At 44.9% G+C, this 16,301-nt stretch overlaps 1 protein-coding gene across 1 annotated transcript; it reads right to left on the bottom strand.

Moving 5' to 3' along the window:
- Positions 1-12,015: 12,015 nt before the first annotated feature.
- On the bottom strand, positions 12,016-14,512 carry LOC147727780 (uncharacterized). The gene is made up of 3 exons (XM_086963177.1): positions 14,075-14,512; positions 13,508-13,723; positions 12,016-12,300 (listed from the first exon to the last, which is right to left on the bottom strand). Exons 1-3 carry the CDS (start codon positions 14,510-14,512, stop codon positions 12,016-12,018), a joined length of 939 nt encoding a protein of 312 aa, XP_086819303.1.
- Positions 14,513-16,301: the final 1,789 nt, after the last annotated feature.

Raw genomic sequence — 16,301 nt, 5'->3', positions numbered from 1 at the left:
GAGTGAGGGTGAGAGGTTGAGGGTGAGTGAGGGTGAGGTGTTGAGGGTGAGTGAGGGTGAGGCGTTGAGTGTGAGTGAGGGTGAGGGTGAGTGAGGGTGAGGGAAGGAGGGTGATTGAGGGTGAGGTGTTGAGGGTGAGTGAGGGTGAGTGTGGGTGAGGTGTTGGGGGCGAGTGGCTGAGGGTGAGAGAGGGTGAGATGTTGAGGGTGAGTGAGGGTGAGGTGTTGAAGTTGAGTGTGGGTGAGGGGTTGAGGATGAGTGAGGATGAGTGAGAGTGAGAGTGAGTGAGGTGTTGAGGGTGAGGTGTTGATGGTGAGTGAGGGTGAAGTGTTGAGGGTGAGGTGTTGAGGGTGAGTGGAGGTGAGGGTGGGTGAGCGTTAGTGAGTGAGGGTGAGTGGGTTGTTGAGGGTGAGGTGTTGAGGGTGAGTGATGTTGAGGGTGAGTGAGGGTGAGGGGATGATGGTGTGAGGGTGACGGTGTGAGGGTGAGTGAGGGTGGGCGAGGGTGAGGGTGTGATGCTTATTGAGAATGTGTGTGGGTGTGTGAGGATGTGTGAGAGTTTGTGAGGGCGTGTGTGTGTGAGGGTGGGGGTGTGTGAGTGTGGGGGCATGTGAGGGTGTGTTGCTGAGGTCATGAAGGTGAATGTGGGTGAGTGTGGGTGAGGGTGAATGAGGGTGAGGTGTTGAGGGTGAGTGAGTGTGAGGGTGAGTGAAGGTGAGGTGTTGAGGGTGAGTGAGGGTGAGTGAGGGTGAGGGTAAGGTGTTGTGGGTGAGTGAGGGTGAGGGGTTGAGGGTGAGTGAGGGTGAGGTGTTGCGGGTGAGTGAGGGTGAGGGTGAGTGAGTGGAGGGTGAGTGCGGGTGAGAGTTTGAGGGTGAGTGTGGCTGACTGAGGGTGAGGGGTTAAGGGTGAGTGAGGGTGAGGTTGAGTGAAGGTGAGGGTGAGGTGTTGAGGGTGAGTGAGGGTGAATTAGGGTGAGGGTGAGGTGTTGAGGGTGAGTGAGGGTGAGTGATGGTGAGGGTGAGTGAGGGAGGCTGATTGAGGGTGAGGTGTTGAGGGTGAGGGTGAGTGAGGGTGAGGTGTTGAGGGTGAGGGGGTGAGGGTGAGGTGTTGAGGGTGAGTGAGGGTGAGGTGTTGAGGTTGAGTGAGGGTGAGGTGTTGAGGGTGAGTGAGGATGAGTGAGAGTGAGGGTGAGTGAGGGGTTGAGGATGAGGTGTTGAGGGTGAGTGAGGGTGAGGGTGAGTGAAGGTGAGGGTGAGGAGTTGAGGGTGAGTGAGGGTGAGTGAGGGTGAGGGTGGCTGAGGAGTTGAGGGTGAGTGAGGGTGAGGAGTTGAGAGTGAGTGAGGGTGAGGTGTTGAGGGTGAGTGAGGGTGAGGGTAACGTATTATGTATGCACTGTTTTTGTTCTGTTTGTGTGTTGTTTTTTTATTTCCTACATTTCAGTGAATGAGCTGCTACGATCGACAGGTAATTACTATTTTATTTTCATATTATTAAAGAGTGCCTTTGTGAGTTGTTACACTTTTGTCTATGAATTTGCTTTTTGTGATATGAATGTAATTATTGTTTGGGGTCTTGCTTTGCTCGCACTTTGTTTCTGTCCGGCTCCTTTCTTAAGAGTGTGTTTTTTCATGTTATTAATGGCTGCTATTTAGTTGTTTTTTTTGCCATGCATTGAGTTATGTTTGCGCGTGTCGTTTTGGTATGCAGGTCCTGTAGTGTACTTCCGTCTGAACTCGCCTCCTGTAAAAAAATATTTTTATGTTGCTGTTGGCTATTTTTGTTTTGCGTTTCGCCGTACGCGTTTTGTTTCGCCGCTTTGCATTGTCCTTTTGTTGTTCACATTGAAGTATTTTTATTGGTAGTATGTATGCACTGTTTATGTTCTGTTTCTGTGACGTTTGTCTGGTGAGTAATGTTGTAGTGCTGATGAGTGTTGGGGATGAGTGGTGCAGTGTCGTGGACTGATGCCTGTTTGTGTGGGTGTATGCCTGGTGAAAGGATGCACTGATGACTGTTGTGTATCTACGCCTGGTGAAAGCGTCCATTGATAGCTGTGTGTGTGTGTGCCTGTTAAAAGCGTACATGTTTTGATTGTATGACGTTTGTCTGCTGAGTAATGCTGTAGTGGTGATGAGTGGTGCTGTGGTGGTAAGTGTTTGTGTCTGGTTGTAGTGTGATAGTGTGTTGTTGTTGAATGATGCTGTTGTGGTGGTGTAGAGTGATGTTTGTGTGTTGCTGAGTGATGTTAGTGTGGCGCTTAGTAATGCTGTTGTTGTGATGTGTTGTTCTGTGCTGGTGATGAGTGGTGCTGTGTTGGTGTTTAATGATTACCACCACAGCATAACTCAGCACCACAACAGTTGCACTTCTCCCAACAACGTCATCACTGATGTCCACCAATGCAACACGCAGCAATACCACTTTATCATTCTGCACTCCCACAGTACCATTGATCAACAACACAGCATCACTCTGCACCACCACATGGGTATTTCGCACACCAACAGTCTCATTTATACATACTACTGCAGTACTGATGACTGTTGTGTGTGTATGCTTGGTGAAAGCGTCCATTGATAGCTGTTGGTGTGTGTGCCTGTTAAAAGCGTACATGTTTTGATTGTATGACCTTTGTCCGCTGAGTAATGCTGTAGTGGTGATGAGTGGTGCTAGTGAGGGTGAGGCGTTGAGGTTGAGTGTGAGTGAGGGTGAGGGTGAGTGAGGGTGAGGGTGAGTGATGTTGAGGGTGAGTGAGGGTGATGTGTTGAGGGTGAGTGTGGGTGAGTGAGGGTGAGGTGTTGAGGGTGAGTGAGGGTGATTGTGAGTGAGGGTGAGTGTGAGTGAGGGTGAGTGTGAGTGAGGGTGAGTGTGAGTGAGGGTGAGGGTGAGTGAGGGTGAGTGAGGGTGAGGGGTTGAGGGTGAGTGAGGGTGAGGGTGAGTGAGGGTGAGTGAGAGTGAGGGTGAGTGAGGGATTGAGGGTGAGGGGTTGAGGGTGAGTGAGGGTGAGGTGTTGAGGGTGAGTAAGGGTGAGGTGTTGAGGGTGAGGGTGTTTGAGGGGGAGTGAGGGTGAGAGGTTGAGGGTGAGTGAGGGTGAGGTGTTGAGGGTGAGTGAGGGTGAGGCGTTGAGTGTGAGTGAGGGTGAGGGTGAGTGAGGGTGAGGGAAGGAGGGTGATTGAGGGTGAGGTGTTGAGGGTGAGTGAGGGTGAGTGTGGGTGAGGTGTTGGGGGCGAGTGGCTGAGGGTGAGAGAGGGTGAGATGTTGAGGGTGAGTGAGGGTGAGGTGTTGAAGTTGAGTGTGGGTGAGGGGTTGAGGATGAGTGAGGATGAGTGAGAGTGAGAGTGAGTGAGGTGTTGAGGGTGAGGTGTTGATGGTGAGTGAGGGTGAAGTGTTGAGGGTGAGGTGTTGAGGGTGAGTGGAGGTGAGGGTGGGTGAGCGTTAGTGAGTGAGGGTGAGTGGGTTGTTGAGGGTGAGGTGTTGAGGGTGAGTGATGTTGAGGGTGAGTGAGGGTGAGGGGATGATGGTGTGAGGGTGACGGTGTGAGGGTGAGTGAGGGTGGGCGAGGGTGAGGGTGTGATGCTTATTGAGAATGTGTGTGGGTGTGTGAGGATGTGTGAGAGTTTGTGAGGGCGTGTGTGTGTGAGGGTGGGGGTGTGTGAGTGTGGGGGCATGTGAGGGTGTGTTGCTGAGGTCATGAAGGTGAATGTGGGTGAGTGTGGGTGAGGGTGAATGAGGGTGAGGTGTTGAGGGTGAGTGAGGGTGAGTGAGGGTGAGGGTAAGGTGTTGTGGGTGAGTGAGGGTGAGGGGTTGAGGGTGAGTGAGGGTGAGGTGTTGCGGGTGAGTGAGGGTGAGGGTGAGTGAGTGGAGGGTGAGTGCGGGTCAGAGTTTGAGGGTGAGTGTGGCTGACTGAGGGTGAGGGGTTAAGGGTGAGTGAGGGTGAGGTTGAGTGAAGGTGAGGGTGAGGTGTTGAGGGTGAGTGAGGGTGAATTAGGGTGAGGGTGAGGTGTTGAGGGTGAGTGAGGGTGAGTGATGGTGAGGGTGAGTGAGGGAGGCTGATTGAGGGTGAGGTGTTGAGGGTGAGGGTGAGTGAGGGTGAGGTGTTGAGGGTGAGGGGGTGAGGGTGAGGTGTTGAGGGTGAGTGAGGGTGAGGTGTTGAGGTTGAGTGAGGGTGAGGTGTTGAGGGTGAGTGAGGATGAGTGAGAGTGAGGGTGAGTGAGGGGTTGAGGATGAGGTGTTGAGGGTGAGTGAGGGTGAGGGTGAGTGAAGGTGAGGGTGAGGTGTTGAGGGTGAGTGAGGGTAAGTGAGGGTGAGGGTATGGTGTTGTGGGTGAGTGAGGGTAAGGTGTTGAGGGTGAGTGAGGGTGAGGTGTTGAGGGTGAGTGAGGGTGAGTGAGGGTGAGGGTGAGTGAGGGTGAGTGTTTGAGGGTGAGTGTGGGTTATTGTGGGTGAGGGTGAATGAGGGTGAGGTGTTGAGGGTGAGTGAGGGTGAGTGAGTGTGAGAGTGAGTGAAGGTGAGGGTGAGGTGTTGAGGGTGAGTGAGGGTGAGTGAGGGTGAGGGTAAGGTGTTGTGGGTGAGTGAGGGTGAGGGGTTGATGTTGAGTGAGGGTGAGTTGTTGCGGGTGAGTGAGGATGAGGGTGAGTGAGGGTGAGGGTGAGTGCGGGTGAGAGTTTGAGGGTGAGTGTGGCTGACTGAGGGTGAGGGGTTGAGGGTGAGTGAGGGTGAGGTTGAGTGAAGGTGAGGGTGAGGTGTTGAGGGTGAGTGAGGGTGAGTGAGGTTGAGGGTGTGAAGGTGTGTGTGGGTGGGGGTGGGTGAGTGTGCGTGAGTGTGATTGAGTGTGAAGCGGTGAGTGAGGGTGAGGTGTTGCATGTGAGTGAGGGTGAGGAGTTGAGTGTGAGTGAGGGTGAGGGTGATTGAGGGTGATTGAGGGTGAGTTGTTGAGGGTGAGTGTGGGTGAGGGTGAGTGAGGCTGAGGTGTTGAGGGTGAGGTGTTGAGGGTGATGGGCTGAGGGTGAGTGAGGTGTTGAGGGTGGGTGAGGTAGTGTGGGTGAGTGAGGGTGAGGGGTTGAGGGTGAGTGAGGGTGAGGCGTTGAGGGTGAGTGAGGGTGAGGTGTTGAGGGTGAGTGAGGATGAGTGAAGGTGAGTGAGGGTGATTGAGGGTGTGATTGGCATATGTGAGTCTTTAGCATGTGTTAATGTTTATTGTAATGTAATGTGTCTTAGTGTTTTTGTATGTGTATTGGTTTTAAAAGTGTTTAGTGCATTTTGTTAAATTGTGTTTTTATTTGTGTTCTGTTAAAGTGTAGTACGCTATGTATTCCCTTTACGTTTGTTACGTAAGGGATGTTAGCGTTCTAGTTTTTTTGTTGATGGTGATGTAATGTTTAGAGTGACGTCATTTTTAGCCAATCGCAGCGCTACGTTGTGTGACGTAGCTTTGCGTTTGACGTGCGTCAACGGGGCGTTTTCTAGATTGGTGGGAATGTTCGTGCGGTAAAGGCGTGTTATTCCTCCGTGGTTGTTGCTGCGTCGTTTGACAGGTAAGATGTACATTTTTTAACATTGAGTACATTAATTTGAAAGTATTATTACTTGTGTGTATCTAATTATTAGTAGTAATGTTTTATTAGGATGTATGAGTGTTTTATTTGTATTGCGACTTGTGTATTTTCGACCGTTGACTTACAATATACTTTTGTACTGTTGTAAAAGATCGATGCTGTAAAAAATGGGAATGTTTATAAATGTTACATAAAGCAATGTATATTTTTGTATGTGTTAGGTGTTTTAAATGGCGAACGTTGTAAGATTTGTGGTATGTACTTGTTTATTATATTTTGCAATCCTATAATGTTTTGTTTGGGAAAGTTTTTATAATGTATAGAAGTAGTCTATTTGTATGATTATTCCTTTTATTCTGTATTTTTTGTATGTATTGCTTTTTGATGATTTGCATATGTGCGAGTTGGTGCAACATACTGTATTTATTGGCTAAAATGCATTATTGTATAGCTTTTGAGTGTATTGTATATTTTAATTGTTATTTTCCTTTATTTATGTTTTTTTAATAATATCCATTTGAAAAGAATTTATTAAATATATTATTTGTCGAAAGTGCTTAAACACAAATTGTTATCGTCGAATATTTGAATGTAATACGTCATTCTTGTGGCACGTTTTTGACGCTAAAGTCAGTTACGTATATCTTCCGTGTATATTTGCAGGTAAGACAAAATATTGTTTGTTTATGTACTGTTTTTATTTGCGAATTTTATTTCTTATATATAATGTTTTTAATTTTTTTTGCTGAAAATGTTGTCTCTCTTTTACTATGTAGGCAAATTTCAGTGCTACGTTTTGTTTTCAACGTATTATGTATGCACTGTGGCGGTTTATGTGTAGTTTGTCGGATTTCTATGCTTTAGTCACTGATGTGGTACGCGCGCCAGCTAATTCCCTTTTTAGTCAAAATATATATAAAGAGTGACTTAGTAATTTTGTCCTTAAAATTGTATAAGGTTTTATTTCTGTGAATGTAATGTGTTTTTGGATTTTCAAATTATTTAGCTCGCACTTGCCTTGTGTTTGGGATTTTTCTTGTTATTTATGCGAATGCTGGCTCGTCTTTAAGTTGATTGTTCGCCATGCATTGACTAATTTTTGCTAGTGTCTTCCTGGTATGTAGTTCCTGTAGTTTCGTTTCGCCTGAGGTCGCACTCTGATGTTTATTTTTTCTCCGACGTGGCTTTTTTTTGTGTGGTTTGGACCCGTATGTGACTTTTTTCGCCGCTATGTTTGTTTATTTTCTTTGTTGATTGTTGTAGTTAAAAGTATTATGTATGCACTGTTTATGTTCTCTTTGTGTGTGTTTTTTTTTTATTTTCTATATTTCAGTGAATGAGCTGCTACGATCGACAGGTAATTACTATTTTATTTTCATATTATTAAAGAGTGCCTTTGTGAGTTGTTACACTTTTGTTTATGCATTTCCTTTTTGTGATGTTAATATAATTATTGTTTTCGGTCTTGCTTTGCTCGCACTTAGTTTCTGTCCGGCTCCTTTCTTTAGAGTGTGTTTTGTATGTTATCAATGCCTGCTATTTAGTTTTATTTTTTGCCATGGATTGAGTTCCGTTTTGCCGTACGTGTTTTTCGGTCGCAATTGCCTTGTGTCTGGTATTTTTCTTGTTATTTATGCTATTAGTGGCTCGTCTTTAAGTTGATTGTTCGCCATGCATTGACTAATGTTTGCTAGTGTCTTCCTGGTATGCAGTTCCTCTAGTTTCGTTTCGCCTGAGCTTGCACTCTGATGTTTGTTTTTTCTCTGACTTGGCTTTTTTTGTGTGGTTTTGACCCGTATGTGACTTGTTTCGCTGCTATGCTATGGCCTTTTATTTTTTCTATAGTTTTAGTTAAAGGTATGATGTATGCACTTTTTATGTTCTCTTTGTGTGTTTTTTTTTGTGTTCTTTACATTTCAGTGAATGAGCTGCTACGATCGACAGGTAATTACTATTTTATTTTTATATTATTAAAGAGTGCCTTTGTGAGTTGTTACACTTTGGTTTATGAATTTGCTTTTTGTGATATGAATCTAATTATTGTTTGGGGTCTTGCTTTGCTCGCACTTTGGTTCTGTCCGGCTCCTTTCTTTAGAGTTTTTTTTTTGATGTTACCAATGGCTGCTATTTAGTTCGTTTTTTTGCCATTCATTGAGTTATGTTTGCGCGTGTCGTTTTGGTATGCGGGTCCTGTAGTGTACTTCCGTCTGAACTCGCCTCCTGTACCCAAAAAAGTTTTAGATTGCTGTTAGCTATTTTTGTTTTGCGTTTCGCCGTACGTGTTTTGTTTCACAGCTTTGCATTGTCCTTTTGTTGTTCACATTGAAGTATTTTTATTGGTAGTATGTATGCACTGTTTACGTTTTTTTTGGTGACGTTTGTCTGGTGAGTAATGTTGTAGTGCTGATGAGTGTTGGGGATGAGTGGTGCAGTGTCGTTGTAGAGTGTTGTCCAATGATTACCACCACAGTATAACTCTGCACCACAACAGTAGAACTGATCCTAACAACGGCATCACTGATGTCCATTTATGCAGCACGCAGCAATAGCACATTATCATTCTGCACCCCCACTGTACGATTGAGCAACATCAGATCATCACTCTGCCCCACTAGAGCCGTATTTAGCACACCCACAGTCTTATTTATACATAATACTGCAGTACTGTACATCACCAAAGCATGCTTGTATAGCTGTAATTGTGTGTGCCACGTAAAAAAAGTGGTTAGAAAGCGTGCACTTACAGCCGGTGGTGTGTGTGACTGTTGAAAGCGTGGACTGATGCCTGTTTGTGTGGGTGTATGCATGGTGAAAGGATGCACTGATGACTGTTGTGTGTGTACGCCAGGTGAAAGCGTCCATTGGTAGATGTTGGTGTGTGTGCCTGTTAAAAGCGTACATGTTTGGATTGTATGACGTTTGTCTGCTGAGTAATGCTGTAGTGGTGATGAGTGGTGCTGTGGTGGTAAGTGTTTGTGTGTGGTTGTAGTGTGATAGTGTGTTGTTGTTGAATGATGCTGTTGTGGTGGTGCAGAGTGATGTTGGTGTGTTGCTGAGTGATGTTAGTGTGGTGCTTAGTAATGCTGTTGTTGTGATGTGTTGTTCTGTGGTAGTGATGAGTGGTGCTGTGTTGGTGTTCAATAATTACCATCACAGCATAACTCAGCACCACAACAGTTGCACTTCTCCCAACAACGGCATCACTGATGTCCACGAATGCAACACACAGCAATACCACTTTATCATTCTGTACCCCCACAGTACCATTGAGCAACAACACAGCATCACTCTGCACCACCACAGCCGTATTTAGCACACCAACAGTCTCATTCATACATACTACTGCAGTACTGATGACTGTTGTGTATGTACGCCTGGTGAAAGCGTCCATTGATAGCTGTTGGTGTGTGTGCCTGTTAAAAGCGTACATGTTTTGATTGTATGACGTTTGTCTGCTGAGTAATGCTGTAGTGGTGATGAGTGGTGCTGTTGTGGTAAGTGTTTGTGTGTAGTTGTAGTGTGATAGTGTGTTGTTGTTCAATGATGCTGTTGTGGTGATGCAGAGTGATGTTGGTGTGTTGCTGAGTGATGTTAGTGTGGTGCTTAGTAATGCTGTTGTTGTGATGTGTTGTTCTGTGCTAGTGATGAGTGGTGCTGTGTTGGTGTTCAATAATTACCACCACAGCATAACCCAGCACCACAACAGTTGCACTTCTCCCAACAACGGCATCACTGATGTCCACGAATGCAACACGCAGCAATACCACTTTATCATTCTGCACCCCCACAGTACCATTGAGCAACAACACAGCATCACTCTGCACCACCACAGCCGTATTTCGCACACCAACAGTCTTATTCATACATACTACTGCAGTACTGATGACTGTTGTGTATGTACGCCTGGTGAAAGCGTCCATTGATAGATGTTGGTGTGTGTGCCTGTTAAAAGCGTACATGTTTTGATTGTATGACCTTTGTCTGCTGAGTAATGCAGTAGTGGTGATGAGTGGTGCTGTGGTGGTAAGTGTTTGTGTGTGGTTGTAGTGTGATAGTGTGTTGATGGTGAGTGAGGGTGAGGGGTTGAGGGTGAGTGAGGGTGAGGGTGAGGTGTTGAGGGTGAGTGAGGGTGAGTGAGGGTGAGGTGTTGAGGGTGAGTGAGGTTGAGGGTGAGTGAGGGTGAGGGGTTGAGGATGAGGGGCTGAGGGTGAGTGAGGCATTGAGGGTGAGTGAGGGTGAGGGGTTGAGGGTGAGTGAGGGTGAGGAGTTGAGGGTGAGTGAGGATGAGTGAGAGTGAGGATGAGTGAGAGTGAGGTTGAGTGAGGTGTTGAGGGTGAGGTGTTGAGGGTGAGGAGTTAAGGGTGAGTGAGGCTGAGATGTTGAGGGTGAGTGAGGGTGAGGTGTTGAGGGTGAGTGAGGGTGGGTGAGCGTGAGGGTGAGTGAGGGGTTGAGGGTGAGGCGTTGAGGGTGAGTGAGGGTGAGGTAGTGAGTGTGAGTGAAGGTGAGTCAGGGTGAGGGGTAGAGGGTGAGTAAGGGTGAGTGAGGGTGAGTGAGGGTGTGATTGGCATATGTGAGTGTTTTGCATGTGTTAATGTTTATTTTAAAGTAATGTGTGTTTGTGTTTTTGTATGTTGTTGTTGTTGAATGATGCTGTTGTGGTGGTGTAGAGTGATGTTGGTGTGTTGCTGAGTGAAGTTAGTGTGGTGCTTAGTAATGCTGTTGTTGTGATGTGTTGTTCTGTGCTGGTGATGAGTGGTGCTGTGTTGGTGTTCAATGATTACCACCACAGCATAACTCAGCACCACAACAGTTGCACTTTTCCCAACAACGTCATCACTGATGTCCACCAATGCAACACGCAGCAATACCACTTCATCATTCTGCACGCACACAGTACAATTAAGCAACAACACAGCATCACTCTGCACCCCCACATCTGTATTTCTCACACCAACAGTGTCATTCATACATACAAATGCAGTACTGATGATTGTTGTGTGTGTATGCCTGGTGAAAGCGTCCATTGATAGCTGTTGGTGTGTGTGCCTGTTAAAAGCGTACATGTTTTTATTGTATGACCTTTGTCTGCTGAGTAATGCTGTAGTGGTGATGAGTGGTGCTGTGGTGGTAAGTGATTGTGTGTTGTTGTAGTGTGACAGTGTGTTGAGGGTGAGTGAGAGTGAGGTGTTGAGGGGGAGTGAGGGTGAGGTGTTGAGGGTGAGTGAGGGTGAGTGAGGGTGAGGTGTTGAGGGTGAGTGAGGGTGAGTGAGGGTGAGTGAGGGGTTGAGGGTGAGTGAGGGTGAGGGTGAGGGGCTGAGGGTGAGTGAGGGTGAGGCGTTGAGGGTGAGTGAGGGTGAGGGGTTGAGGGTTATTGAGGATGAGTGAGGGGTTGAGGGTGAGGGGTTGAGGGTGAGTGAGGGTGAGGTGTTGAGGGTGAGTGAGGGTGGGTGAGCATGAAGGTGAGTGAGGGCTTGAGGGTGAGGTGTTGAGGGTGAGTGAGGGTGAGGTGTTGAGGGTGATTGAGGATGAGTGAGAGTGAGGGTGAGTGAGGGGTTGAGGATGAGGTGTTGAGGGTGAGTGAGGGTGAGGTGTTGAGGGTGAGGTGTTGAGGGTGAGTGAGGGTGGGTGAGCGTGAGGGTGAGTGAAGGCTTGAGGGTGAGGTGTTGAGGGTGAGTGAGGGTGAGGGGTTGAGGGAGAGTGAGGGTGAGGGGTTGAGGGTGAGTGAGTATGATTGAGGGTGAGTGAGGGTGAGGGGTTGAGGGTGAGTGAGGGTGAGTGAGGGTGTGATTGGCATATGTGAGTATTTTGCATGTGTTAATGTTTATTGTAATGTAATGTGTGTTTGTGTTTTTGTATGTTGTTGTTGTTGAATGATGCTGTTATGGTGGTGTAGAGTGATGTTGGTGTGTTGCTGAGTGATGTTAGTGTGGTGCTTAGTAATGCTGTTGTTGCGATGTGTTGTTCTGTGCTGATGATGAGTGGTGCTGTGTTGGTGTTCAATGATTACCACCACAGCATAACTCAGCACCACAACAGTTGCACTTCTCCCAACAACGTCATCACTGATGTCTACCAATGCAACACGCAGCAATACCACCTCATCATTCAGCACCCCCACAGTAACATTGAGCAACAACACAGCATCACTCTGCACCAGCACAGGCGTATTTAGCACACCAACAGTCTCATTCATACATACTACTGCAGTGCGTGCAAGCTACAGAGTGTGTGTATTTTGTATTTTTTTCTTTATGTGAGATGGATTGGCTGAATGTTGTATGTGGGTGTGACTATGTTGTATGAATTGAGTGTATTAGTAGTTATAATTTCCCTTCTGTAGTGAAAAAAATACCATAGAGGTTTATAATTTGTATTCCACACCTTTTTATTTTTGTAAAACACACAAATATTTATTTTTTAACTTTGTACAAAAATATGATAGCCTGCCAACATGCGAATTTTAGTCTGAACATATGTCATCGTCTTTTTCTTTAAGAATATTTATGATTTTTCCATTACAAAAGAGCACCTCAAAAGTTTGCGGCAAAAAATGTACTAGGGCATCTCCGATGTTGTCAACTTCATCATCTAACATAAACCATTTAATTAGTATCTCATTGTCTATGGGCATTGATTGATATTCCTCTGTGTTTGTCACCCTAATTGTGATAACACTAGTTTCATCTTCGGTGCTTTCGATGCCATAAATTTGAATGTCCATCTTTTCCTGTGGTGGGGCTGTTACCTGTTGAGAGAAAACAAATGCAACAATTAGTTAGTACATTTTTATACTTTATGTTTTGTGTAAGGCCCAGAGTGGGTGAAAGGGACAGAGTGGGTGAAAGGGACAGAGTGGGTGAAAGGCTCAGAGTGGGTGATAGGGCCAGAGTGGGTGATAGGGCCAGAGTGGGTGATAGGGCCAGAGTGGGTGATAGGGCCAGAGTGGGTGAAAGGGCCAGAGTAGGTGAAAGGGCCAGAGTGGGTGAAAGAGCCAGAGTGGGTGAAAGGGCCAGAGTGGGTGAAAGGTCCAGAGTGAAAGGCTCAGAGAGGGTGAAAGGGCCAGAGTGGGTGAAAAGTCCAGAGTGAAAGGCCCAGAGTGGGTGCAAGGCCCAGAGTGGGTGAAAGGGCCAGCGTGGGTGAAAGGGCCAGAGTGGGTGAAAGGGCCAGAGTGCGTGAAAGGGCCAGAGTGGGTGAAAGGGCCAGAGTGGGTGAAAGGGCCAGAGTGGGTGAAAGAGCCAGAGTGGGTGAAAGGGCCAGAGTGGGTGAAAGGGCCAGAGTGGGTGAAAGGGCCAGAGTGGGTGAAAGGGCCAGAGTGGGTGAAGGGCCAGAGTGGGTGAAAGGGCCAGAGTGGGTGAAAGGGCCAGAGTGGGTGAAAGGGCCAGAGTGGGTGAAAGAGCCAGAGTGGGTGAAAGGGCCAGAGTGGGTGAAAGGGCCAGAGTGGGTGAAAGGGCCAGAGTGGGTGAAAGGGCCAGAGTGGGTGATAGGGCCAGAGTGGGTGATAGGGCCAGAGTGGGTGAAAGGCCCAGAGTGGGTGAAAGGCCCAGAGTGGGTGAAAGGGCCAGAGTGGGTGAAAGGGCCATAGTGGGTGATAGGGCCAGAGTTGTTGAAAGGGCCAGAGTTGGTAAAAGGGCCAGAGTGGGTGAAAGGGCCAGAGTGGGTGAAAGGGCCAGAGTGGGTGAAAGGGCCAGAGTGGGTGAAAGGGCAAGAGTGGGTGAAAGGGCCAGAGTGGGTGAAAGGGCCAGAGTGGGTGAAAGGGCCCGAGTGGGTGAAAGGGCCCGAGTGGGTGAAAGGGCCCGAGTGGGTGAAAGGGCCCAGAGTGGGTGCAAGGGCCAGAGTGGGTGCAAGGGCCAGAGTGGGTGCAAGGGCCAGAGTGGGTGCAAGGGCCAGAGTGGGTGAAAGGCCCAGAGTGGCTGAAAGAGATATTCCCAAAATGTTTAGTTTGTTGTGCTTACCTCCATTTTGCTATGGCGCGTTGTATTCAAAATTTTCTGTGCATTGAATTCATGGACAGTTACGTGAGTGAGGGTAACATATTCTCCAAGATGTATTTTAAATAGTGATGCTTCTCTCCACAGTGTCACTTTTATATCATCTGTTGCATCTTTTAAAGTAATCGATTTCAGTGGGGTATCTTGCCCATTGATAAAGACAGTCTTTGCGTCCTCTTCCTACACAAAAAGTAAGCATTGTATTAAATAGTGACTGTAAAAACACATAGTACTAGTGCGTTGTATGAATGGCAATATAATCTATCATATTTAAGGACCCAAATGAACATCCTTTTCTAAAAGATTGCATAATTTATTTCTAAAAATGGCTTTGTACTTGTACATACTTCCGGCACATATTGTCCCTGAAACAGTCATAAGACTTTTTAGACTTGCAATTTTAAAAACAAACAAATAAAAAAGATATGTTATTTACAATACCAATAAGTCCAACTTTTCTAATGCGAGACCTATTGCATTGCTAATGTTTTTTTTTAGTTGACATGATGACATGTTTGCGTCCATACTTACGGCAATTATTGTCCCTGAAACGGTCATAAGACTTTTTAGACTTGCACGTTTTATTTCCTTAATGGGAGAAGCCGATGGTGCAGGCGGATGCAAAATGTTCTTTGCTTGTTGGATCAGGCCCTCCTCAATGTTCATAGCGGGAAATTTTGTTACTTTAGTTTGCTTAGTAATTAAAATTGTTTTGTTTTTGATGATAAAGTTGCGTATTAGTAGTCCACAGTTACTTTTAGTTTGCTCATATAAATTTTCTTGATAGCAAGTACATTTCATGGTTCCAGTTTTATCTGCTAGAGCCAAATGAAATAGAATTTTCTGTTCTTGTTTTGCATTTTTGTAAGTAGTTTTTCCAGAGCAGTGGATGACATTAACTCGTATGGGTTTCTGATATGGTTTGTTGTCATCGGTATTAATGTTCATGATTTCTTCAATAGACATCATCTAAAATAGAAAATGTGTTATAACATGCTAAATACAAACCCATATTGCTTTATGATCACTGTAATAGCATTCTAAAGTACCATAGTTGTGTAGTTGTTCATTTGTATATATATGATCTAAAATGGATTCGTAGTTAGTTGTGTAACTGTGAATGAGTTGTTGACATTGTAATTTTGCTTCAAAGAATCCAAGTAATTGCTTGGTGTTTGCATTTTGTTGAGATACATCCACATTGAAATCCCCTATAATGATCAATTTGTGTGTGGGGTAAAAATCCGTAATATTTGTGATAAAATCCAAAAGAGAAGTTATACTTTTTTGGGGTGGTTTGTATAAAATAATAATAAGGTAATCCGTGTTATAAATATGTAGAGTAAAATGTAAAATGTCTATCCCTTCATGTGTCTCATAAATAGGCAATATAAATAAATCTTTTTTGTAGTACATAATCATTCCATGGTTTGTGTTGTATGTATGAAATTTATCAAATATAATGTGATGGTATTGTTCTATCGTAAAATCAGTAGCTGTAGCCTTTCTTGTAGTGTTGATCTCAGTTAAGCAAATAATGTCTGCTTCTAATATATTCCTATCCGCTATCATAGATGTAAAATTTTTCTGTAGTGATCTTATATTGTGTGCAATGATATTGAAATGTGCACTGTATGTATGTAACTGTGGGATATGTATTTCAAGTGGCATTTCTGTCCGTAATCTGTGCATTTCCTCATTAACTTGTGGATGTACTAAAATTTTACCTTCATCAAAATTGTGTACATATACATTTTGTATTGATTTTGCCCTGCTAATAGCAACATAATGCAAATGATGAATCTTGCTGTTATTAAAGTGTATATAAAGTGGTTCGAGAGTTGCACCTTGTGTGCGATGTATAGTGCGTGCTGATGCTTGGCGTAAAGGAAATTGCTTCCGTATAATGGTAATAAATTTCTTAGTGTATTGAAAATGTCTAGCTATAACATGTATTGGTGTCCATGTATTTTGTATTTGTGAATGATATAAGTGTTTATATTGTTGTCTGGTTGTTTGTCCTATACTCTGATTGTCAAATAACAACCAAACAATAATAGGTGTATTGTTAATCAATTCAACTAATTGTACCACACCAGTTGCGCCATTTGTTAAACCATCATTGACATCCACATTGCAACTTAAATCATAACGAAGTTGTAAGGCAATGTGTAATGTATGTGAAAGGCCCATTGTTTTCTGTGGATCTTTGGGCAGTTGCTTAAGAATAGTTTTTTTCACATTTTCAGACAAATCAGAACTGACGGTATCGCTTGCTACTGTTATGTAGACTGGATAATCTTTGCAATGTTTTTCCAAAACCTTTTTGTTAATTTCATTTACTTCTATATTAGTTGACATGATATATGGAATTGTTTCTAATAAACTCTCATCAGGTTGTATTTCCCTTTGCTTAATTTGTGAAATATCTTCTTCAGTATGCTTGCCTTCTCTCAACCGGTTTAGTAATTGAGCAAATTGAAGATCTTCTTTTTGGCGCATAATTTTTGTTAATTCAAAAATTTTAAAATGTTCTTTCCATAAGTTAGCACTTAAAGGACCACACAACTGTGTAGAATCCTGAAAAATGTATCTGTCAAATACAGGTTTTAATTGGTAAAAGTCACCAATGGCTAAAATTGAAATTCCTCCAAATGGTTCATTAGATGATTTTATTTCTTGAAGCCTGTTATGTATAAAATTTAACATATTGTGTCCTACCATTGAAATTTCATCAATAATAACAACTCTAACATGC

The sequence above is a fragment of the Lissotriton vulgaris genome, chromosome 3_1 (assembly GCF_964263255.1).
Source record: "Lissotriton vulgaris chromosome 3_1, aLisVul1.2, whole genome shotgun sequence".
Classification (NCBI taxonomy): domain Eukaryota; kingdom Metazoa; phylum Chordata; class Amphibia; order Caudata; family Salamandridae; genus Lissotriton; species Lissotriton vulgaris.
The sequence above is the reverse complement of the archived record's forward strand: the minus strand, read 5'-3'. Positions and strand labels throughout refer to the sequence as shown.

Excerpts from the sequence above, each read along its gene's own strand:
- LOC147727780 (XM_086963177.1), bottom strand. The coding sequence starts at position 14,512 with ATGATGTCTATTGAAGAAATCATGAACATTAATACCGATGACAACAAA. Across the intron at positions 13,724-14,074 it reads TTTCAGGGACAATAATTGCC|GAAGAGGACGCAAAGACTGT; the intron begins GTAAGTATGGAC and ends CTTTTTGTGTAG. Across the intron at positions 12,301-13,507 it reads CGCGCCATAGCAAAATGGAG|GTAACAGCCCCACCACAGGA; the intron begins GTAAGCACAACA and ends TTCTCTCAACAG.